The following is a 21,395-nucleotide window of genomic DNA, read 5'->3' on the forward strand; positions in this document are numbered from 1 at the left end:
CCGCGGTGTGTCGTGGTGTGCACCCACACAATGCCCTGAAATTTCGGAGGTCCACCGCTTGCGCAGCTCGAACTAAGGTCAGAATCGTTGATTGCGTCCTGTGCTTCTAAATTCTAGTTCGATCTAATCTAATCTGATTTTTTGTACCAGAAAATTGAGTCCTGGTTGCAGTACTAGCGCGTCCGGTTGATACGTAACATCGCTCGCCTTGAATATGAATTTTCCTATCTCTGGGTGAGCGGCATCTGTCAGATTCTGTATTTCGAGCGGCTTGCACGCGTCGATCAGTGGCTTCAACCGCTGTCTGAGGACGTCTAGAATAGGCCAGCGCCGGCGGCATACCCTGGCCCTCGCGTCCTGGATGCAGACTTCGATCACCACTTGTAGCCGAGGGTGCTGCCGCATGTTTAGGAGGAGATATTCATGGAGGGATGCCCATGGGTAGCCACTGAGCTTGTGGAAGTTGTCCTCCAGCATGACCCTCAGGGTAATGGTCTGCATGTCGCTCGCCTCGGTGTCAAGCCTCGCGAGGATTTCGAAGGCCAGAAGGGTGTCGTCGTCTCTTTGTGACGGCTTGAATGAGCCCATGGTGAGATGCTTCAGTCCATCGACACGTATCTTCCTGAGGCATTCCCGCAAGTCAACTTGTGCAAGCCACTGTCAGTTGATGTTCAAGTAGAATAGACGCCAAGGCAATGTCATGCTTACGATCATTCCACTTGCCAAATTGAATGCTAAGTGACTCGAGGAGTTATGACCGCATCCAGAATAGGGACAAGATTATGGCTGTATGGTAGCCAGACGTGCAGGCGCTCGAGGTCTAGCTTGAATGGGTCGCGAAAAAATACTTGCCCCAGTGGCGCTGTGTCGGTTTCCTCTGTGCGATGCTCTGCTGACACAGAGAGACTCTTGATGCGCCGTTCTGTAGGCTTTCCACTCTGGGACATACTGTCGTCGACCAAAAGATCCGCGATGTCAGCGTACTCGACGTCCTCTATAGGACAATCTTCTGCGTAGACCTTGGTTTCCCGTCAAGTGAACGGCCGTCAACAGGGGAAAGGCGCACACCAGCGCATAGCAGTCTCTTGAGTACATAAACTCAACATTGAGCATCTGCAAGCTTGTGACCTGGGGAAATGCAATTGCGAAGGCTTTGCAGAAATTTTCCGGCAGTGGCCTCGAGTCCCAATAGCGAAGCCGAAGCTCGTTGACATACTCCAGTGTGCGGAAGGACTGCGCGCATTGAAGCATGTTGACGAAGCGGAACAGAGACCCCTGTAAGACCAGCGTCCGGACATACTGCCTGATGTCGATGCCAGTGGCAGGTGTGTAGCGGTCGAGGAACTCCATGAATGCAGTGCAATCATCGTCAGACTTGATGTAAATAACGTTGAAAAGGTGGACCCGTGTGGCACGAAGAAAGCAGCGGGCGGCCAAGGAGCAATGCTTCAGACAGTGATATTCTGTCCCCAGAAAATCCAGAGTGTATTCGATGAGTCCTTGCGGCCAGTTCCCAGTGAACTGTCCCTCGAAGATTGCTTGGCGAGCCGGCCTGCGACTGGAAGTAGTATGTGAGGTATGAAAGGCCTGACGTACAACGACGTGCTTACCGAACAGCTCTCAGCGTGAAATTAGGCAGCCACTGCCCGGAGTTGAAAGCGATGCTTGTATCCTGACTGTGTAATGTGATATCAGAGCAAGAACCCGACTTCCTTGGTTCGCTCACCTATCGTAATAGGACGCAGTTTCAGACCGCTGAGTCGCCTCCTCGTCGGCTGGGGCTTCCATCGTTGCAGAGGCAATTGCGGAGAACCTCAGCGGGTAGCGCACCTATATATATTATTAATCTCCACGTCTGAAGCGCTGCGGAGACAATCAAAGGCACAGAGTGCCACATCGGCATCGGACGCAGTATAATCAAAACAAGAAGGCATGCGACAAGTTGGCCGCCACATCCTTTGTACTAAACTTTCTTCCATAGAGCTCGTGTCCGCAGAGTGGATTCCGCTGCTGTATGCTTGGCCGGTCGCCTTTTGACCCACTTTCGTGAATGTCATCAGTCGCGAGGCTCGGGGGCAAACATCTGCAGCTCTGACCAGTAAGACTTCCGTGCTTCCCAGGATGTATCCTTGGTCGCTGGTATTGGACGTTATTTGTGTAAATTATCCGCGGTCCTGAGATGAAGTGGTCTAAACCGGGACGCGGGATTCAAGTGAGAGAGATTGGACAGAGAAAGCGCGCAATGCACTTGGGCGCGACACGGCCACGTGATCGTGTTGTGGATGATCTCATGCAAGGTTTCATGGAAAGCTCCACGTACGCAAGTATAAGAATAGGCGTTCGCCCCCATGTGCATTCGCTCAACTTTGATCCCACTCTTTCAATGTCGACGTCCGACCATGCGCAACTGGAGAGCCTTCTCAACGCAGGACAAAATGCCCTAATGCTGGTCGCGCAAGGTCTCCTGTCATTAGCATGGCTTTGGCCGCTCCAGGGCATATACTTTTCTCTAACGCGTAAGTCACATACGAAATCTACCCAAATACGCGGTACATCCAGTCTGATAGCTCGTAGACCCCGCCGTCACCCTTTCGGTGCGCGCGGCGCTCCTGAAGGCGCTGATATCCTCCGTCGTCATCTTCGGCGTGCTCCTCTTTTTCACATGGGTTCCCCAAATGGCCGTCCTTGCCATACTCTCTGGCCCTCTGGCGCCCATCCTAGCGTTCATTCTAGTCGGCGCAGAGTCCGCCGTTGTTGTCACCTACCTTGCTCGGCCCCTCTTCCTTGATCCTGCACTCACACATGTTTTTGACGCAACTCTATGCGCGCGAGGGCAAATCGAGCTTGTGAAGCAGGGGAAGACACGCGGGCCAGGCGCAAGCAGGAGCGTTGTCGAGGGCGCATTGATCAAGCCATTCCAAGCGCTGTCGAAGGACGGGCTCGTTCGATACGTCTTAACCCTTCCGCTGAACTTCGTTCCTGTGGTCGGCACCGTTCTTTTTGTGCTATACAACGGCTATGTTGGAGGTCCCAATTGGCATGCAAGGTACTTCCAGCTGAAGGGCATGTCTAAGAGCCAGCGCGCAGCGTTCGTGAACAAACATCGTGCGGAGTATGCTGCGTAAGTCATGCGATGCATCATACCGAGTCAAACACTGAATACTTACTCTGGTCAAACATCAGCTTTGGAACGGTGACCCTCCTGTGTAATTTCATCCCGTTCGTTGGCCTGCTGTTCAGCTTTACCAACACCGTTGGCGCAGCTATGTGGGCCGCGCGGTTGGAAGCGCGTGACAACCCAGCCTATGGTTCTGCACCGGCAGTCGCTTCACATCCTACGAAGAGTGTGCCCGTACACACGCCGAGCAAGCAGACGACCGATGGCTCGAATACGGAGAAGGCAAAAGACGAGTAATTTTCTTCTCTACCCCCGTTGGGTTTCGAATGAACTTTGATCGGTACCTATTGGACATTTGCCGTCACCACCTTTCGTAGCTCTGGGATGTTGCTGTAATGTCTGTGCCATGTAAAACATGTGCCTGTCCTCAATAACATGCGTGTGTACAAATTAGAGGGCTTTCCATTAGTACGCAAGCAGACCTACGAGTTGGATTGCGGTAAATACCTAGGCTGAGATCGTGCTCACCAACGGAGGATTTCTGTAGGGCGTAATCAGCCACCTGCAGTGAACGTTTTAGTGTGTCGATCAGGGTCCCATCAATGATCGTGTCGTTTAAGCTCAAGTATGTCTGCAAGGTTGAGTTTGAAATCGTCACTTACTTCCTCTTACTTTCTATACATTCTCTCTCTCTCTTCCCTCATCGCGTAAAACGATTACATGACACATTCTCCCGGTCTCTCAGCCGACTATCACAGTATTTCGTGAACCGCGATTCACAGCTGCACTGCAGCCAAGCATTCATCGCTGTTGACGTCACTCGTACGATCAATATGGACGTCCGCGGTGAGACGAGTTGAGCGGGTCAGCCATCCATCGGCCTCGATGTAGTTTGAGCACAAAAAGGTTATGCGCGCAAAGGGTGAGTCCACCGACGTCCCGAATATGATGCGTTTCCATCCACGTGGATGTGCGGTGTATGGTGCCAGCGATCTCGAACGACGGGCAAGTCATGCGTGATTTGTTTTACACACAGATACTGACACACGCTGATAGGTATCTGCCGAGGTTGGGACTCACGGGCTGAAGCGAGCGAGCGATTTGTTGCGCTGGCTCTCTCTTCGCAACATGAGAGCACTCTGTGTTGAACGAGGATGCGGTGTTTATGTTGTCTACTACCGCGGCCCCGTTATGCAATCAGCAACAGTCAAGCAATCATATGCAATGGCGTGCTCTGATAGTGCATAGATTCGCCCGGAGCTGTCATCAAGTTCCTCGATGGTCTGGCGGCATGTGCTTCCCGCTTCGAGAGTCAACATGCGGACGATGTTCGCGATTCTGGGCCACACGCGGTCAATCCATCCGTGTCATCGAACGAGACCTGATTTTCAAGCTTTGTCCAAGGACCCGGCTACCATTTTTCCCTGACGAGTGTACTAAAGCATGTCCCCTCCGCAGTACAACCTGCCATACGGTGGTTGAAGTGGTCTCATCTTGCAGCTTTCTTGCTGGACCTCATCTCGTCATACGACCTGTTCATGCCATTGAGGAACCATCAAGTCTCAGGGCACTTCCGTGACCATGCGCCCTGGTTGAGATGAAGTCCCGGCCGGTCTGTTCGCGGGAATGCATAACAGAATCAGGAGCTGATTTTAGCATAATAGGCCCGTCCTACTGAAGATACCGATCGTGGCTTGGACGAGACCGTACGTCGGCCTCGCCAAGCTGTGGTATATCTTCCGGAAGGATATGTAATGGACGCGGTGCTCCCAAGCTTCCCTTAAACCCCCCTTTTCCCTTTGTCTCCACTTCTTGGACGATGCCAATCTCGCTTATTACATCGGTGAAACGCGCCCACGTTGTTCTCTTTGCCTACGAGGCCTGGGGTGAGTGACTTCTGCCACCATCTGTGTATGTTGTAAGAAGATAGCGTTGGGTAGGACACACTCGCCCGCTCTGCAATTTGGCGGTCCGACTCGCCAAGACACGCCCAGCGATCATCACTCTATTTACGACACATGTGTTTTATGATCGAGTGAAAAGAGAGCTACGACGAAGCGTGCAAAGCGCCGATGGTCCTCTTTTGGACGACATTAGGTGTGTCGCTCCGAGACCAGTCATCTACATGTTACTTATATTTCAATATAGAGTAATCGCCCTCCATAACACCGGACGTCATGCGCTCGACAATAAAGTGCTTGATGAATCTTTTGCGGAGGCTTACGAGCAGCTTGTCAATGGCGAACCGGTGAAGTGTGCGCACACAGGACATTGCGTCGAGGCGGTATCTAGCCCAGATGCCGTCATCATCGATGTGAGTTGATGTCATGGCCATTCGAAGCATTGCATATGAACAACACGTGCATGGCAGTTCTACGGACGACCCCTTCTCGAAGCCGTACGGAGACTGAGCCAGAAGCCGGTGAAAGTCTTTGTATGGTTTGCCGGCGCGGCGTCAGTGATATTCCGCTTTTACGGCCCCGCGGACAAAGGAGGTGCAGGTAATCTTCGCGCGAAGGCAGAGCAAGAGGCGGCGCGGTCTGGGATCACAGTAGAAGCTGCTACCGCCGAAGTGCGTGCTTATATCTGTTTGCACAGAGACTGTGGTTTTTTCTAATTTTATACTTGTTGTCACAGATCTTGTTCAAATGCGAAAAGTCACTGCTCAAGATACCGGGGCTGCCGGCGATGTATGACCATGAGTTCCAGCCACAAACAGTAAGCTCAATATCAACGTCAACACGCCCGATTGTACTGAATGGGTCTCGCAGCTACTTGGTGGGTACGCCATGCTCGGCGGGATGTTCCTGTCTGCATACGAGTACGTCCAAATATGCTATTGATCGTATCAGACCTGGAAGGTCTGTCGTACACAGTATGTTTGCCGCATGCGATGGGGTGATCCTCGCCACATCCGATTGCTACGAACCCGAAACAACCGCAGCACTCAAGAAACACTTCGCCCAAACGTCTCGTAGTGTGCATCTCTGCGGACCTATGATTCCTTGCGGTGCTCAAGCTCGAGCTCTCGAGGGAGAACAATGTCGAGATACTGTGGAGATTGAAGATTTCTTGGAGAGTACACTCAGCTCGCACGGAGAACGTTCCGTGCTCTATGTTTGTGGCATCGTACGACCTTTCGAAGAATATGGAGACTCACGATGGTGCTTAGTTCTCCCTGGGAACGGTCTACTGGCCATCAGAACCGGAGAAGGTTTGGGCGTTTCTTGATGTTCTCGTGGAAATGCGAATACCCTTCGTGAGTCTATGTGCCTCATCGTGCATCGCCTCACCAACAGACTACGATGCAGATCATGAGCCACGCGGTGCGGTACGCAGCGGTCCCAAACAGTGTTGTGCAGAAAATCAATAACTACGGACACGGCCTACTGACCACTTGGTCGCCCCAACAATTAGTTCTCAGCCACTCTGTGAGCTGTGTCAACCTGCTTTAGTAGGTCTCATTCTTACGAGTATTGTTTTGCCCAACAGGCGACGGGCTGGTTCGTAACCCACGGGGGCCATAACAGCGTCATAGAAGCTGTCAGCGCGGGTGTGCCGATGTCAGTAACTCCTCTCTACTTTGTTCCCATACGCTGGCTGAGTACACCTCTCCGTCCCCTGCCATTGCCCGATTAGGATCTGTTGGCCATTCGCTTTCGATCAACCAACCAACGCAGCTCACATGTCCCATGGACTGAATGTTGCATACGAGCTGTTCGAAGCTCGGAATGGACCGGCACTCAACAGGCAAGGCTCCGACTGGTACTGTCGAGGCCTTCTGCCTTGAGGCTAAGGACATCCTCAAGAAGGCGTTCGGCGAAGACGGCATGCATAAGCGCAATAACGTGTTGAAGCTCAAGCAGAAGACCGAAGAAGCGTGGTCGAAAGCGGGCGCATCGCGTCGCACCATAGAGTCGTTTATGAATTCGGTTATATAGTCATTCATATATGGGGAGTCCGCGTGCGCGCGCGAAGTCGATGGGAGCCCTGACGAATCGAGAACAAACAATTCTCCATGGAAACATTCGTACACTGACACTGTTTTCCAAACGACTGGGTGGATGACACATTTTCCTATACAGCACGTGCACGCACCGTAAGCCGTCGTTTAATCACTAACCGTCAAGCCCGGACGTCGTACCAGGTCTGGGTATCGTTGGACGCTGCCGAAGATTCCACGTTGGAGCAATGGTTGCCGCGTACGCGAACTCATTTACAAGTCTGTGAGAATACGAACTGGGCTTCCACGCCTGGCGATAAAACATGCGAGCATTCATGAAGACTAGCTGATGCTTCGATCTACATCGATCAAGAGATGGGTTTATGCGTCCACTCCAGCGGTACGCTTAGCTCCATCACCGACAATAGGTTAGACAAGCTACTCTGCATGTCTGTAATTACCGCCTCGATCAACGGAGGGTTTGTATTGCTGCGTGAAGTATCTCCCAAATCGAGACGGGTAGGTTAAGAAGTTTGGTCATCTGCAACCCTGGGAAGGTATAGCGGCTTCGTTGATGGTGAGTGTCAACTCTACTGGAACGTGAGCATACCTAATCTGATAACAGACCACACCGGCATGCAAGCGGGACCGCCGGGTATGGAGGATTTGTCCCTCCACCGCAGCATGCATGCTCTTGTGTCACCAAATTCAGATACACAACTGTACAATTAGTGCTTCGGCGGTGAAGTTCTGCCTTTAATAAGTAACCCTAGCTCCGCTGAACGTCTAGGCGACCCGGCACAGGCAGAGCGAGACCCATCAGCGGGCAGTGTCATCTGCCATTTTCCTGCCTCCAGGCAAGTTTTCCCTAAGTAAACACTCGCTAGTGCTTCTGTCGTGCGAAGGTCCTCCCCTTTACATGTACAACAAGGTCCGCATTTCCCTTACAATATCGTGCCTTCACACGTTTTGCGCCAATTATTCTCATCCTTTTCAGGACGGTACCTGCATAGTGACAGCGCCCAACGTGTATAAAATGGCGTCAGCGGACTGTAGATCAAAACATCTTATCCACGCAGACCCGACATGCCCATCTCGCTCACGAAGGAAAGCGATGTGGATGTTCTCATTATCGGCGCTGGCCCTGCAGGGCTTATGTGCGCCATGGCGCTGTCCCATGCGGGTGTCAACGTACGCATCATTGATCAACGGTGAGTTGGCTGCGATGAAATTATGCATATGATGTTCGTGACACACAGAACATCGCAGGCCAGCTAAAGTGACGGCAGGGCAAGCAGATGGGATTCAACCTCGTATTGTCGAAGTGTTCCAGGTGAGTCCCTCCTAAGGTGACTGCAGGATTTAGGGACAAGCGTCGTTTTGCAGAGCTACGGGCTAGCCGATCGGCTGTTTAAAGAGGCGGTCCAAGTGCATATGGCGGTAAGTCCTTCGGGAAGGGCGCCTAGTGTTTACAGCATAGTCACATGTCTTTCTTGAAGGCATTCTACAATCCGAGCCCTCATGGAGGTATTGAAGTGAGTTCCGAAACGAGCGGTCAGTGTCTGCGTGTATGCAGCTATACTTATTCGTGACCTAGCGTACTGATCGTGCAGCCGACGTGACCGCTCCCACTGCTCGATGGCCCTTCGAGGTATGCTCTGGCGTGCGCTCATTCCGCATTTTGGTTGACTGCGCAATGTCTTCTCGTGTAGATGGCGCTGCATCAGGGTGGCATAGAACAGATCTTTCTAGACTCGATGGCTTCTAAAGGCGTGCATGTCGAAAGACCCATCATGCCGACATTCATTGAGCTCTCGCAGAATGAAACAGAGCTCAGGGACCCCTCATCCCACCCCGCCAAGGTGTCTCACGCATCTGTGACAGTGCATCGACTGCAGCTGACAACTACGCATGTAACAGGTCGTTCTCAAGCACCTAGAAGTTCCCGAAGGCAAATCCGATACGGAGATCGTCTATGCCAAGTTCGTTGTGGGATGTGATGGTATGCATGATTACTAGCTCAGGGCCACGAGATAATCTAGTTTCCTCAGGCGCGCATTCCTGGATTCGAAAGGAGTTTGGTATAACTATGGAGGGAGAACAAACAGGTACGGTTTGTTTGTCCCGTCAGACCTCGGGCCGAAAGCCTCGTCTGATATCGCCGACATTGGAAAATCAGACTACATTTGGGGCGTCCTGGATCTCATCCCAGACACGGATTTCCCGGACATCCGTAACCGCTGCGCCGTCCATTCGCACAATGGGTCTTGCATGATAATTCCCCGCGAAGGTGATAAAGTTCGCCTATACATTCAGCTTGCGGACCAGGATGTACTCGATTCGAAAGGAAGAGTAGACAAGAGCAAAGTGGGACCCGAGAAAATCATGGAGGTCGCAAACAAGTCCCTTTACCCTTACGTCATGTCAACTTCACATCCAATAGACTGGTGGACCCTATACATAAGTACGGTCTCTCCTTTCGTCGTAATACAAAAGTTGACGTGTGCGATAGTCGGCCAGAGAGTAGCTAACAAGTATTCCGTGCACGAGCGCGTTCTAATCGCGGGTGATGCTTGCCATACTCACTCGCCAAAAGCGGGTACGTATCTCGGTCATTCGTTATATTTGACCGTTGTGTCTGATGAACGTTGTCGTAGGTCAGGGTATGAATGCAAGCATGAACGATACCCATAACTTGGGTGCGCCAACTTGTCGTCTGTTGCTTTACTGCCTCTGAATGTAATTTTGCAGCTTGGAAACTCGCGCACGTCCTTCGTGGCTGGGCTGATATCTCGCTCTTGAAGACGGTGAGCATCATTCGGATCGGTTTCTATCCTCAGTCCTGACGGCCGTCAAGTATGAATTTGAGCGCCGGAAGTACGCCCAAGACCTGATCAGCTTCGACAAGAGATTTGCAGCCTTATTCTCTGGGAAGCCACGGACAGAGGGAAGCGAGGATGGTGTGACTCACGAGGAGTTCATGGAGTACGCATATGTTTTCGTCTTCTGTCTGAGAGCGAGCCGCCCATGATACTCGGCGACAGGGCATTCCAGACGTTTGGCCTCTTCACGAGCGGCATCGGCGTACACTATCAGCCTTCTACCATCGTCAACCCCAAGCACCAGTCTGTTGCGAGCAACTTGCTTATTGGGCAGAGAATGCTTCCCCACGTCTTCGTCCGCGCCGCTGACTGTCAGCCGATGGAAATGCAAGATCTTCTCCCAGCCGATGCCCGCTTCAAGGTCGTCGTCTTTACCGGTGATACCACCGACCAGGTGCAACTCAAGAAGGTGAGAGCGCTGGCGGAAGAGATGGACAAGCCCGAGGGATTCTTGAAACGATTCGGCAAGAGCAACGGTTCCGCCTTCGATGTTATTTCCGTGAGCTCCGCGAAGAAGAAATACTCCAACTACACGGACGCGCCGCCACTCTTCAGATCACATTGGTCGAAGTACGTTCATCTTCATGGATACGAGGCAAACCCGATCCTGATATGCTTTGTCCAGATTCCTCTTAGACGACCAGGATATGTACAAGCGCACCAGTGCAGGAGGAGGGTATGAAGCCTACGGCATCGATCCTCATGGCGCCATCGTCATCGTTCGACCCGATGGATACATCGGCATGGTCGCACCGTTTGATCATCTTCTAGACATCGACAACTACTTCGCGTCCTTCATGGTACCCGCATGAATGTACTGGTCGACATAGATACCCTACACGGGTTATTCGCGCAAACTGCCAAGGCCTGGAAGCCGTGTTGACGATGCAGAAAGGCGTGTAGATATCCCGCGATACACGGATGTACTAACAACAGTTTATGGCATGTACATGGGAACATCTGTAACATACATAGCGCATGATACCGAGTGTGGTATAAGAATGAACATAAACCAAGTCCCAGGAAGAGACCGCGAGGCTCAGCCTTTCCACCCAGGACCCACGTGTGCCGCTTCCGCGCTGTCGATGGGAACGCGTCTGGGACCGATTCGTGCAGGTGGAGGCCTTCCCGCTACCTTGGAACGAGAGAATGGCTTTGGTGGCGCCTTTACTGATTTCTTCTCAGGAGCAGCTTGCGCCGTACCTGTGGTGCTTGCAGCTCCAGATGACAGCTTCGCTCGATTCACGTTCTCCTTCTCAAGCGCGACGGCAGGTCGAGTGCGAGACACTGGCATGGGCTCTGCCTTGGCCTTCCCCTTCCCCTTTGCTGTCAGTTTTGTCACCGGTCCTGTTGCCTTGGACTTCACATTTGCTTGTGCTTCCCTATCCCGTAGCGGATTCTCGTCGTCCTCCGTTATACCTAACTCTGCAGCAAGACTCCTCTGTGGAGGCATTGCAGGAATCGGAGTAGACACAGTAGGAGCAGGGGTCGGCGAGCCGTCCGAATCCTCCTCGGCATCCTCTGTGAGCGCGTCGAGAAGCGGGCGATCGATGTTCGGGCTGTCCGGTGAATTCGCCAGCATGAGAATTCTACTGAGAGGACTGGGTTTCACGGGCGAGTACGCGTGTCTCATGTGACCAGCAGCGAGAGGCTTTGCCATTGGGAACGGCCTGCGGACAACTGGTGTGCTGGGTACTGGGGCAGGCGCTGATGCGCTTGAGCCTAATGTCGGGGCGCTGCTCGAGGTCGCTATGGTCGTCGACGGCTCAGGCTCAAGAGCACCGAACAACTCTTCAGATTTAGATGTCGTCATGGAAGGGGCAGATCGTGCTGGGGGTATATCGAATGCTGCTGGGAGTGGGGGTATCAACGATGAGGAGAGACGAGCACCTTGGTCGAGCGAAGACGCTGGCGACGGAGGTGGGAGCACGAAAACTGGCGCGCGCAGTGGGGGCTGCGGTTGCGGTAGGGCAATACTCGTCTTGAATGCGGGAGCCTGTTTCGAGGGAGAGGTAGGTATGACTTCCGTCTCGAACGGGGGCGTGATCTTCTTGGGGGAGACGGGGCCGAGTCCCACTCCCAGGCCAGACGATCGCCTTGAGACCCTAACTTTCTTTAAGCCGCCTGAAGCCCTTGGTTTTCGTGGCGATTTGCGAACCGATTTGCGTGGTGAGGGAGCTGCCGCGGGGGCTTCTTGTGGCACAGGATCCACCAAGGACGAGGTTGGTGCTGGGGTGGGGGGCAACTCAGCTAGTATCTGCTCGACTTGCCATGTCCGCTTCTCCTCCAGGAATTTAATGCGCTCCGCCTATACGATGAGAATGAGTGAGCTTGCAGGCATATACACAATGAGAACAAAAAAGATTACCTCTAGTCCTGCCTTCTCTCTGCCGAGTCTGACCGCAGCCTCTGTGAATTTCTTCCGTTCTTCATCGAGTTCCTTGAACCTCGCATCGAGTCGAGCTCGTTCTTCATCTCGTTGTGGCGCTGTCATCAGATCAACGCTCATCTCGCCCACCTCGCCCTGCATGAGCCTCTCATCAGCCGCAAATCGATCAAACAGCTCTTGCGTCTGCGCTGCATAGGTGGACGCTTGCTTCTGAGCTTCATCTGCAACAAAGCGTCTATTTTTGGTATCAACCGAGAAGACACCTGACGTACCGAGTTCTTTGCGCAGGGCATTGATGATAGTCTCTAGACGTTCGACTTCTGCGGTGTCATGCGGCTTGCGATCTTCAGCAGGGCCACCACCGCGGGATGCAGTGGCTTCCGTTCTGGGCCCTTCGCTCGCTCTTGACAGCTGTGCGACCGATTCCCGGAGGGAGCTTAGAAGGGAAGACAGCTTATCACCCGCAGACTCTGTGGGAGGCATCGTAAAGAGCGACGTGAACGTGAGAGGCACGGGCTGACACAACGAGTCAGCTGCAACGCTCGCTAATGTTCTACTATGTAAAACGCACATCGTCATGGAATTCCGCTGGTGAGACCGCAGTGCGTGTCGCGTGCAGCACGCCCTGCATCTCGTTCGCCGCCGAGAGAATGAGTCCACGCAGCTTGCGGTTCTGGTCATAGAGCTCCTTGCGCGCCTGCTCGGCCTGCTCAAGCGCGAGATCGAGGAAGCCCTGGCCCTTCCCGCGCAGCTGCACGTCAGGGGCATCAATAACCGCAGCGTTCGCGCAGCGCATGCCGCTGCTCGCATTGCACAGCTTAGACTGCACGTCCGCGAGCTTGGACCACCTGTCCACCATGCGGTCCTTCTCTTTCTCGAGCTTCTTGAGTTCAGCTTGATGTGCGGTGCGGAGGGCCTGGAGGGTGGTGCGGGTACGCTGCAGCTCGCCGGTAGTGTGCTTGTGGGCGGCTTCTGCCGACTGTAACGACCGCGTCGTCGCCCTGCAGAAGAGTGAAGCCATGCATGACAATAGAAGTGAGGCAGACGCACGCAAGCCGCGACTTGTGGACATTCATCTCTCGCTCGGCATTGGCGGCCCTTTCCGTGGCTGCCTGGTACATGGACATCATGCGCTCATGGTCATACGACAGCGTCCTGAGCTTCGTCGTCAAATCCTCTGTGCGGGACATGTCGTCCTGCTCTCGATCAAACAACAGCATGCCACATGGTCGAACAGTACTCACGACTCTCTGACCCAGCATGCCCAGCAAACATTTGACCACTTTGTCCGTGTCCTCCTTTGACAGGCCGTCAAGTGAGAGACCAGGCGAGTGCGTGAAGCCATGTGCAATAAGCTGAGAGTTAATGTATTGGAGACTTGAAGAGGAGTTGGCTTCCGTCGAGGCGTCTGAGAGTGGTGACCCGAAACCGGAGAAAGACATGTCAAGGGCCCAATGCACCAGTTTCTTCGGGGTAGTCATGATGGCCTGCTATTTCTGTAGATTGTAGCTTCTTCCGAGTCACCGGGACATAAGTTTGCGCTGAGACAAGTCTGACACTGAGGTAGTGGTCGTTCTAGTGAAGTCGCTGCAATGCGTTTGTCGCGAGCCAAGCTATACTGGCTGCTCTTGTTATCCTGTATGAATCGTCTTAATGACCGCGAGGAGGTTCGAAGGGACCTGTAGGCTTCAATGTTAGCCAACCGAAGATAAAGTCGAACCGCGTACCACGAACGCCTCAATCGCTCGTCACGTGAGCGCGTACACTGGCGGTCGACCGGTCGCACCTATGGCCTCCCGCGAAGTTGTCCTATTCTTTTGCAATCGTAATATTTGGCTCGCTGGATTGGCTGTTGCTAGTTTTGTTTGGCTACTCCTTGGGGCTGGTATCAGGCTGAAGACTGAAGTAATCTCAAGAAATACTGGCGTTTGATTGCACGGTCTTGTCAATTATGGACATGATCCTCCGCCGTCCGCGTCGCTGAAAGGCTCTGTCAATAAGGCCTGAGTGACTCTTTAAATGACCCAGGATTGAATTCTGCTGCTAGGATTCCTCTGCCTGCATCGCTGTGGTAGTTCTTGTCTTGCACCTTCGGTCCACTAACACGCAGTACGCAGTTTGCACTGCCCCACCACGCCAAACGCATAACCCAAATCACTTGTCACAGACCCTGCCCTTGAGAGTGCTCGAAGCGATGCCATATCAGACATGCTGCGAGCGAAACTCGACAATGACAGCTTCGCCTGCACAAGGTGTGGCTTAGCTGTGCCCCATGTCTGCTGCGGGCTGCGCTCCTATCGAGTCAATTTGTCATATAGCCGGCCGGACGCGTCTCTCTCCTCACGATCCTCGTCATCGGCGTCCTACATACGGGCAGTACTCTTCACTCTCACTTTCCAATATTGTGCTTTACTATGATTATCATCGACCCTATCGAGCTCGAGAAGAAGGATACTGCGACAGTGGGCAATGCGGCCTTAGTAAGCGTCGTCTTTCGGCGGCATTCTCCAGGCTCTGAACGATGCACTTCTAGGTTGACGATGCGCCGCCGCCCTATGATGGTGTGAGGGCTGCTCGGCCAGCGCCGCCCCCCGTTCACCCACACCGTTCTGCGGCAGCACCCGCGCCCGAGCCTGTACGCACCTCCAGCGCCGTCTTCCAGCCCACCAACAAGCAGCTCGTCAATGATCTCTCCATTTTCTCGAAACACGATGCCATCTCCGGTGAGGGTTCCAGTATCCCCTGTCCGTCCCGGACACCCCTGACATCCCGCCCTCCCAGGTACCTACCTCGTCGACCCTCTCCTCCCACCTGTGTCTGTCAAAGGCTCTAACGGGAACCGCCAGAAGATCTCCGAATGCGGACGCCGCCTCGACCGCAAGCACGCGCGCAATGCCCGCCGTGCGTTCGGCGCCGTCCCCAACTCAGACTCGGGGCCAGGCTGTGAAGGCAAGCATAGGAAGCAGCGCCAGTCAGAGATAAACGCCGCGTTCAGGACGCGGCACGGCAACATCAAGCTCGAGCTCGCCGTCGTAGACTCGAGCGCACAGTCCGCCGGCACAGGCAAGGACAAGGAGAAGAAGGCGCACGGGCGCGTGATGGTCTCCAGCCGGCACGGCAGGCTCGACTTGAACCTCGTACGTGACCGCGCCGTTGCTCGAGCTACACTCGACCCTGACACTTTTCGCAGGTCGAAGTGCAGCCTACTCGCTCGGTAGACCTCGACGTATCCACGCGCTCGGGCAACATCACCGTCTTCCTCCCCGCGTCCTTCGCCGGGCCCATCGCCTTCCGCCGGCAGGGCGGATCCAGCGGGATCCAGCTCCTCCCCGCGCTCGCCGCGCGCGCACGCATCACGCGCGGCACCGACCGCGAGATGCTCGTCGTTATCTCCCCCGACATAGCTCCAGATGCGGCCCCGCTCCCGGCGCACGAGGGGGACGACTGCTGCGTCATCGGCTCCCGCCACGGTAAGATCACCGTCGGCATCAACGGCGTAGACCAGCTGCCCGCCGGGACTCTGGGCCGCGGCTTATTCCCACATCTCGAGGCACTGATCGAGTCAGGCGCGAAACATCTCGGAACGATAGTAGAAGCAAGAGCGAAGGGCTTCGAGTCCTGGGTTGAGGCAAACGCTAAAGCTTTAGAGACTGCGTTAACGGCGCGGGCTTAGCAGTTGCCGTTCAGTCCGTTGTCGAGGGTTGAACGTTGAGGATGGGTGTATAACGTCGAACCGTCAGTGTTGTTCACATGCTGTACTGGATGTAACGTTGTACTGTGTGTTGACAAGTGTGTGTGATACTACGTGCTATGAGTTTTATGTATTGTTAGCTCTGAGTTGTCATTTTCCAAACAACCTTGTGCATCCTGGCGAGCAACCCAATAAGCAGTCGAGTTCTCTTCCATACACTCCACTGGCAGGGTTAGACGCGGTACGTGTTTTTAGCGCTCTTCCAGCTGCGCAAACAACCGCTGGTCCGTGCGCACGCTCGCGCGCCCTATATAAGCTGCGCTCAGACACCGTGAATCTTTACCACTCTGGCCTTTTGGCTTAGATCAAGTGTAGTATCTGTTCTTAATAGTTTAACCACTATTATGGAGGCACCGCCTCCATTATTGGTTATCTAATTTTTGCCGCCCTTGTCTTCGGGCTCTGCTTGCAACCCGGAGATTCGATGACCTTGCCACTGCAGTACCGGCTTGTGTCGTCGGGGGATCTCACTTTCTTTTTGCTTTGTTCTGTTCACTCTATCATTTGGTAGATTGGAGGAGCTGGCAAATAGATTGTGGTCATCTCTTCAATGTCTTGGTGCATATATTTAGCAATGCCTAGTTCCATTTTGTCAATGATTGTGTTATGTTCCTCAACTGCTTGTTGTGCGTTCTGTCATGGTAGATTGCGTCTCATAGCATGTAGAACATATATAATTAACAGCACAAAGAAAGTGGCTTGAGATGTTGAAATAATGCTCGACACTGCGGTGATCAACATCGGATAGAAAGGTACAGACAGCCCTGATGCTCAGTGATGATACAGTCATAGTGTTTCACAGATTGATAGCAGAGTACATTAGAGAACCATGAACATATGTCCATTGTGAACAGGAGGGGCATGAGTTGATATATAGTACAGAATGTAACATGAAGCCCATAATCCAAAATATCCTCCAGGTAAGGGTATAGACGTCTCAGCATTTACCAGCGAATCATTCATGTCACTGCGCATCCTGGACAAACCTATCAGCGACCCAAAAGTGAGCTGATGGGCCTCTCCTGACCTTATTCACATGCAGTTTGATGACCCGTTTCTCTGCATAGTGCCACATCCGCTTGAGATCCGGCATCATGAACATGGGCAAAAGGACGACCATTACAGGGAGCGAGACTTCCCAGTAACTAGCGTGTACGGTGCAATATTAGTAGAACGACAGGATGCAAAGCATGTGAACACATACAAGACGTCGGTGTGCTTCCCTGTTGACCACATCGAGAAGTTCATACCCTGTGATGCACAATGAGGCGGCCAGAATTGGGTGACTCAAGAGCACGCACGAAATACCCAGACAGGAAGCTGAGGGGCAAGAAGATCATGGTAATGAGTGTGAGCCGCCGCCTGACGAACGTCGTAGATCAGGTCACAGCAGCATATTCGCGACGGCTACTGTACTTACATAACCTCATTCATTTGATAAGACACCATCTGGAATGTATGCGTCAACTCCAAGACGTCAGTGTGATGAAGGCGACTGAAACTTACGTTGCAGGTGTAGTTGATCAGGTTGTCACTCACGCTGGCGAACATGTCCAGACTGTTCAGTATATATTCCAAGTGATCATAGACGTCCGCCTGCATAGGTTGCAACTCATCAAGATTGGTTCTCACGAGCTGAGACGTGGTGCTTACCAGGTATATTCGCGCCTTGTCGCTCATAAAACCTGCAGGGCGAATTGCGGAATCTTGTCCAAAGTCCTCTTTCAGCGCGATAGCGGCAGCGCGGTCGGCATCATACCGCCTGAGGCCATTCACAAGGGTTTTGATTGGCTCAAGCGTGCGTTTATGCAAAATCAAGTCTTCCTGGAGCATGTGTACTAATGCACGTAGTTGAGCAAGGAAGATGGCAATACGTATGGGTGCAAGACGCACATGACGTGACAGTCTTCATGTCAGGCTTCAATAAGACAGCCTTCTCGATCTTGAGTATCTTGCCCTGATATTCCTCAACTACAACGAGCGCTTGATCGACGACTATGAGAAGTCGGTGTTAGTGGGATGAGCTCACGCGGAGATTATGGTACAGCGAACGGACTCACTGAGATCGATGAGACTCTCAACAAGAAGAGACGGATCCGCAGTCATCCGCAGACTAGTATCCGACTGGCGTAAACGATCGCGGATGGGTGCTGTAAAGTCGACCTCAGGATCTTGCGATCCGAGGTTATTAATCCGCTCATGCTACGCCATACGCACTCTTACCTTGCGATATAGAGATGACGGTCCCTATCCGTAGATCAGTTACCTTGTAATGCTGTCAGGACGAAACGCGCACCATCGCGAAATAGGAAGATAGATATTGGGTTTAGTTTCACGTTGATGCGCTCGCCCCGCTTCAGTTTCTGGATGAGCTTCCAGTCCGCGGCATGTTGTTGTTTCTGTCCAGGAGGGATGAGCATATCGCGAAAAGATCCCGAGCAGATGCTGACCTTTTTCGCAAAGTGGAGCAGCGTAGAGGACCATGACGAATGGCGTGCAACGGGTCTGGGGCGCACAGGTCTATCCGCTGGGGATGATTCTACATCTCTAGCGCCAATGCCCTTGTCCTTCGCTCCCACACCGGGACTGTTGTGCATCGTCCGGCCCTCGTCCATGGACTCAAGACCTTTCTCGTCGTAGTGATCCATATCCATGGGTTCCGGAGACGCCGTGCGGGGTATAGCGGACGGGTCAAGCGGAACATGTCCCAGTGAGGCATCGAGGGACATATCGTCGTCTGGAGCGAGTCTGTGGCACAATATACGCATGAACAAGTGTTTAGGATAGTAGTCGGCCTTCGACCGCGCACGCCCATGTTGATGAATAAGGTCCTCGATGGCGAGAGGATGCATGTCTATCGTTATTCTCAGCAACGACTAGCCCGAATGATACCTGTTGAAAGGATCCTCACCATACCGCAGCGCCATTGCGCTAATGACGTCCCAGCTAATACCCCCGATGTTTATCCAACGTACGTTCGCCCATGGCTCCCTCTCGCTGGCCGCCGAATCTTGCAACATTTCGATCAGCTGCTGATTCTTCATGTGTCCAAAGCTGCATTGGTCCGGGGAGTAGTCGATGACTTCAATATCGCACTGCTGGTGAATGTATCCATAGTGCACGTTTGCAGAAGCCCGTCGCGGGTCGATACCGGGTTCCGCGCCTACGCTAACAACCGCGCGACGCACGTCACTTTTGATACGCTGCGTCAACGTGGCGGGCGGGTTGGGCACGCTGGTTGACAGTCCTGTCGCAAACGACTGACCAGCAAAGCCAAGCGGAATCGCAGGCTGCGAGGCAGTGGGTCTGACGGCATTGCTGGGCGAAGGCGCAAAGGGGGACCCTTCGAATGGACGTTGAGCGGTTTCGTAAGGATACGGCTGCGGTCTGTGGATGATGGGTCCGTGACTGGAGTCACTGGAACCGTCAGACAAAGACATCGACGAGGTCCTGTGGAGTCAGTAAGTCGACGCTAAAAGCGAGCGAATGTGGAGAAGAGGCGAGCAGTACAGCGCGCTTTGCGGAGATACGCATTCGTCTCTCTAATTTTAACGTGCGGGGAGCAAGGGTCTGGCCGCGACAGAAACTGATGCCTTGCTGAGTACCACAACAGCGTCTCGCTATACTTAGTTGCAGCTATAAATACGCACCGAACACCTGCTAGGAGCCGTGGGTACTTCACGTTCCTCGCGGCACCGAAGAGGTGATTAAATGTGCTCAAACAGCTGATGTCCCAGCAGCGGCCGCCTTAGGCAACTAGGGCCCAGAGTACCGCAATCATTTTGGCAATAGAGGGTATAGTTGCGCATACATATGATACAGCAGTAGACAGTAGGAATTGACCACCAGAGCACAGACAAGTATCAGAGCAGATGAGGAGAGACTGACGATGGAGCGGGCGAACTCTAGACCTCGCCAAAGAAGACACATTCCGAATATCGCGGATTCTCGCCACCCTCTATAGTCAGCAGGATATCCCTCACCTATGCACAGTTACCAACCCCATACGGCATCAAGACTGTAGTACGCACCTCAGATGGGGGTTTCAAACCCAGCGCTTCTGCGCGCTCCCAGCGTTCGAGTCGTGTTACGCCAATGCAAGGACCATAATCATATGAGCTACGACATCCGTACTTGATTAGGGCCAAAAGGACGAGCAAAGTACATGGTCCACTCACAGGTCAAAAACGCGAAGGATATGATCAATCATGGTCTGGCCCTTCCCATGTACTAAGAGAGCGAGAGATGTCAGACGGTATCCGTTTTGTAACCACAAACCGTTGCACAGAAGTCGTCGGAACGGGGCGCACATGAACACAGCATGGCTACTAGCATGCTTCACCAAGGGCGACAAGCGCGCATATAACCAGACATCATGGAAGGACACCCTTGCTATATGTTGCAGTCGACGTCAAGAATCACTGTTCGGAGCTGCGACGCGTATGCGGGGACCGCATATAGTCGGCTCTGGAACATGCACTTTGAACATGCGGTAAGAAGCATGCACTCACCGGGTTCCAAGTTGCCCATGAGCTCTCTCACTTCCCCGTAATGCGATATCCAGCGGCTGTCGGCCGGATCCAGTCGCTCCTTCCTCGTCACCTCCGCTACCTCCTCTCCACCGTTCGCCTTCTTGCCGAGGGCGCCCCTTCTACCTTCAGCGTTCTCAGCGCCATCCCTAGAACCAAACACTTCCGTCGTCCCGATACGCCTTCTCTTCTGGACACGCTGCTCGTCCGCGGTCGACGTCCGCGTCGGCCTCGTTGCCTTCATACGGCCAACGTCTTCTTCCGCAATATCGCTTTCGGAGGAGAGGGGCTCAAGCTCGACATCGCTATCGCCAATCTCTATGATATCCTGAAAGCGCTCCTCAGCCGTAGAGGAGCGCGCCCGTTTAGGTGCGGGGCGGGCAACCTTGCCTTTCGCTAGGCTATTGGTCGATGCTGCACGCTTCGTGGAGGCGAAGCCAAGCGTGCCCTGTTTGAGAGGTGGTGACGGTACGCTCTTCGCCTTGGACGACGCCGGGGAAGCGCTAGATTTCCTTGGAGCCATGTAATTAAAGACTGGTGTACAAGACAAGTGTTTGTCGTAGCACAGGAGAGAGAGGTAACGGCTGAGACCAATGGTGGTGTCATTCCCAAACCGGAACGTGTGTGGCTGGGCGCCTATAGATTCACGACTTCAACTGATGCAGTGTCCCGATGACAGCCGGTTTCACCAGTATATTTAAGGTCACAAATGCACTTTATCACGGCCCGATACCATCATGTAACACAATCACTATTCCGAGATACATATATCTTAACCTCATT

The 21,395-nt window shown here is 53.3% G+C and overlaps 7 protein-coding genes across 7 annotated transcripts; 4 read left to right on the forward strand and 3 right to left on the reverse strand.

Moving 5' to 3' along the window:
* Window positions 1-123: 123 nt before the first annotated feature.
* POSPLADRAFT_1045504 (hypothetical protein) lies at window positions 124-1,788 on the reverse strand (the record flags this gene model as incomplete). The annotated part of the gene is made up of 6 exons (XM_024478778.1): window positions 124-644; window positions 709-742; window positions 777-1,019; window positions 1,042-1,558; window positions 1,611-1,676; window positions 1,727-1,788. The coding sequence occupies 6 exons, from the start codon at window positions 1,786-1,788 to the stop codon at window positions 124-126; spliced, it is 1,443 nt and encodes a 480-aa protein (XP_024341263.1).
* A 655-nt stretch (window positions 1,789-2,443) lies between these two features.
* POSPLADRAFT_1138042 (hypothetical protein) lies at window positions 2,444-3,415 on the forward strand (the record flags this gene model as incomplete). Its single annotated transcript, XM_024484861.1, has 3 exons — window positions 2,444-2,516; window positions 2,575-3,121; window positions 3,184-3,415. The coding sequence occupies 3 exons, from the start codon at window positions 2,444-2,446 to the stop codon at window positions 3,413-3,415; spliced, it is 852 nt and encodes a 283-aa protein (XP_024341264.1).
* Window positions 3,416-4,937: 1,522 nt separating this feature from the next.
* Window positions 4,938-7,059, forward strand: POSPLADRAFT_1032808 (glycosyltransferase family 1 protein; the record flags this gene model as incomplete). Its single annotated transcript, XM_024476887.1, has 11 exons — window positions 4,938-5,004; window positions 5,059-5,215; window positions 5,267-5,432; window positions 5,490-5,690; window positions 5,756-5,836; window positions 5,890-5,939; window positions 5,995-6,247; window positions 6,291-6,377; window positions 6,418-6,549; window positions 6,611-6,681; window positions 6,834-7,059. 11 exons carry the CDS (start codon window positions 4,938-4,940, stop codon window positions 7,057-7,059), a joined length of 1,491 nt encoding a protein of 496 aa, XP_024341265.1.
* A 1,088-nt stretch (window positions 7,060-8,147) lies between these two features.
* Window positions 8,148-10,755, forward strand: POSPLADRAFT_1045507 (hypothetical protein; the record flags this gene model as incomplete). The annotated part of the gene is made up of 14 exons (XM_024478779.1): window positions 8,148-8,272; window positions 8,331-8,394; window positions 8,421-8,501; window positions 8,561-8,596; window positions 8,659-8,712; window positions 8,774-8,923; window positions 8,982-9,063; window positions 9,086-9,169; window positions 9,193-9,660; window positions 9,719-9,760; window positions 9,813-9,868; window positions 9,919-10,046; window positions 10,106-10,513; window positions 10,569-10,755. The coding sequence occupies 14 exons, from the start codon at window positions 8,148-8,150 to the stop codon at window positions 10,753-10,755; spliced, it is 1,965 nt and encodes a 654-aa protein (XP_024341266.1).
* A 227-nt stretch (window positions 10,756-10,982) lies between these two features.
* POSPLADRAFT_1137091 (hypothetical protein) lies at window positions 10,983-13,813 on the reverse strand (the record flags this gene model as incomplete). The annotated part of the gene is made up of 7 exons (XM_024484756.1): window positions 10,983-11,682; window positions 11,734-12,251; window positions 12,312-12,553; window positions 12,605-12,848; window positions 12,904-13,333; window positions 13,383-13,528; window positions 13,577-13,813. 7 exons carry the CDS (start codon window positions 13,811-13,813, stop codon window positions 10,983-10,985), a joined length of 2,517 nt encoding a protein of 838 aa, XP_024341267.1.
* Window positions 13,814-14,728: 915 nt separating this feature from the next.
* Window positions 14,729-16,215, forward strand: POSPLADRAFT_1180107 (hypothetical protein). The gene is made up of 4 exons (XM_024488726.1): window positions 14,729-14,812; window positions 14,866-15,055; window positions 15,114-15,469; window positions 15,523-16,215. Exons 1-4 carry the CDS (start codon window positions 14,747-14,749, stop codon window positions 16,003-16,005), a joined length of 1,095 nt encoding a protein of 364 aa, XP_024341268.1. The 5' UTR covers window positions 14,729-14,746; the 3' UTR covers window positions 16,006-16,215.
* Window positions 16,216-17,047: 832 nt separating this feature from the next.
* On the reverse strand, window positions 17,048-21,185 carry POSPLADRAFT_1073917 (hypothetical protein; the record flags this gene model as incomplete). The annotated part of the gene is made up of 14 exons (XM_024482652.1): window positions 20,595-21,185; window positions 18,995-19,426; window positions 18,534-18,937; window positions 18,380-18,482; window positions 18,307-18,330; window positions 18,144-18,254; window positions 17,977-18,078; window positions 17,737-17,921; window positions 17,590-17,679; window positions 17,504-17,532; window positions 17,385-17,445; window positions 17,288-17,334; window positions 17,111-17,228; window positions 17,048-17,059 (listed from the first exon to the last, which is right to left on the reverse strand). Exons 1-14 carry the CDS (start codon window positions 21,133-21,135, stop codon window positions 17,048-17,050), a joined length of 2,259 nt encoding a protein of 752 aa, XP_024341269.1. The 5' UTR covers window positions 21,136-21,185.
* Between the last annotated feature and the right edge of the window lie 210 nt (window positions 21,186-21,395).

This window comes from Postia placenta, assembly GCF_002117355.1.
Source record: "Postia placenta MAD-698-R-SB12 unplaced genomic scaffold POSPLAscaffold_4, whole genome shotgun sequence".
Taxonomy (NCBI): domain Eukaryota; kingdom Fungi; phylum Basidiomycota; class Agaricomycetes; order Polyporales; family Adustoporiaceae; genus Rhodonia; species Rhodonia placenta.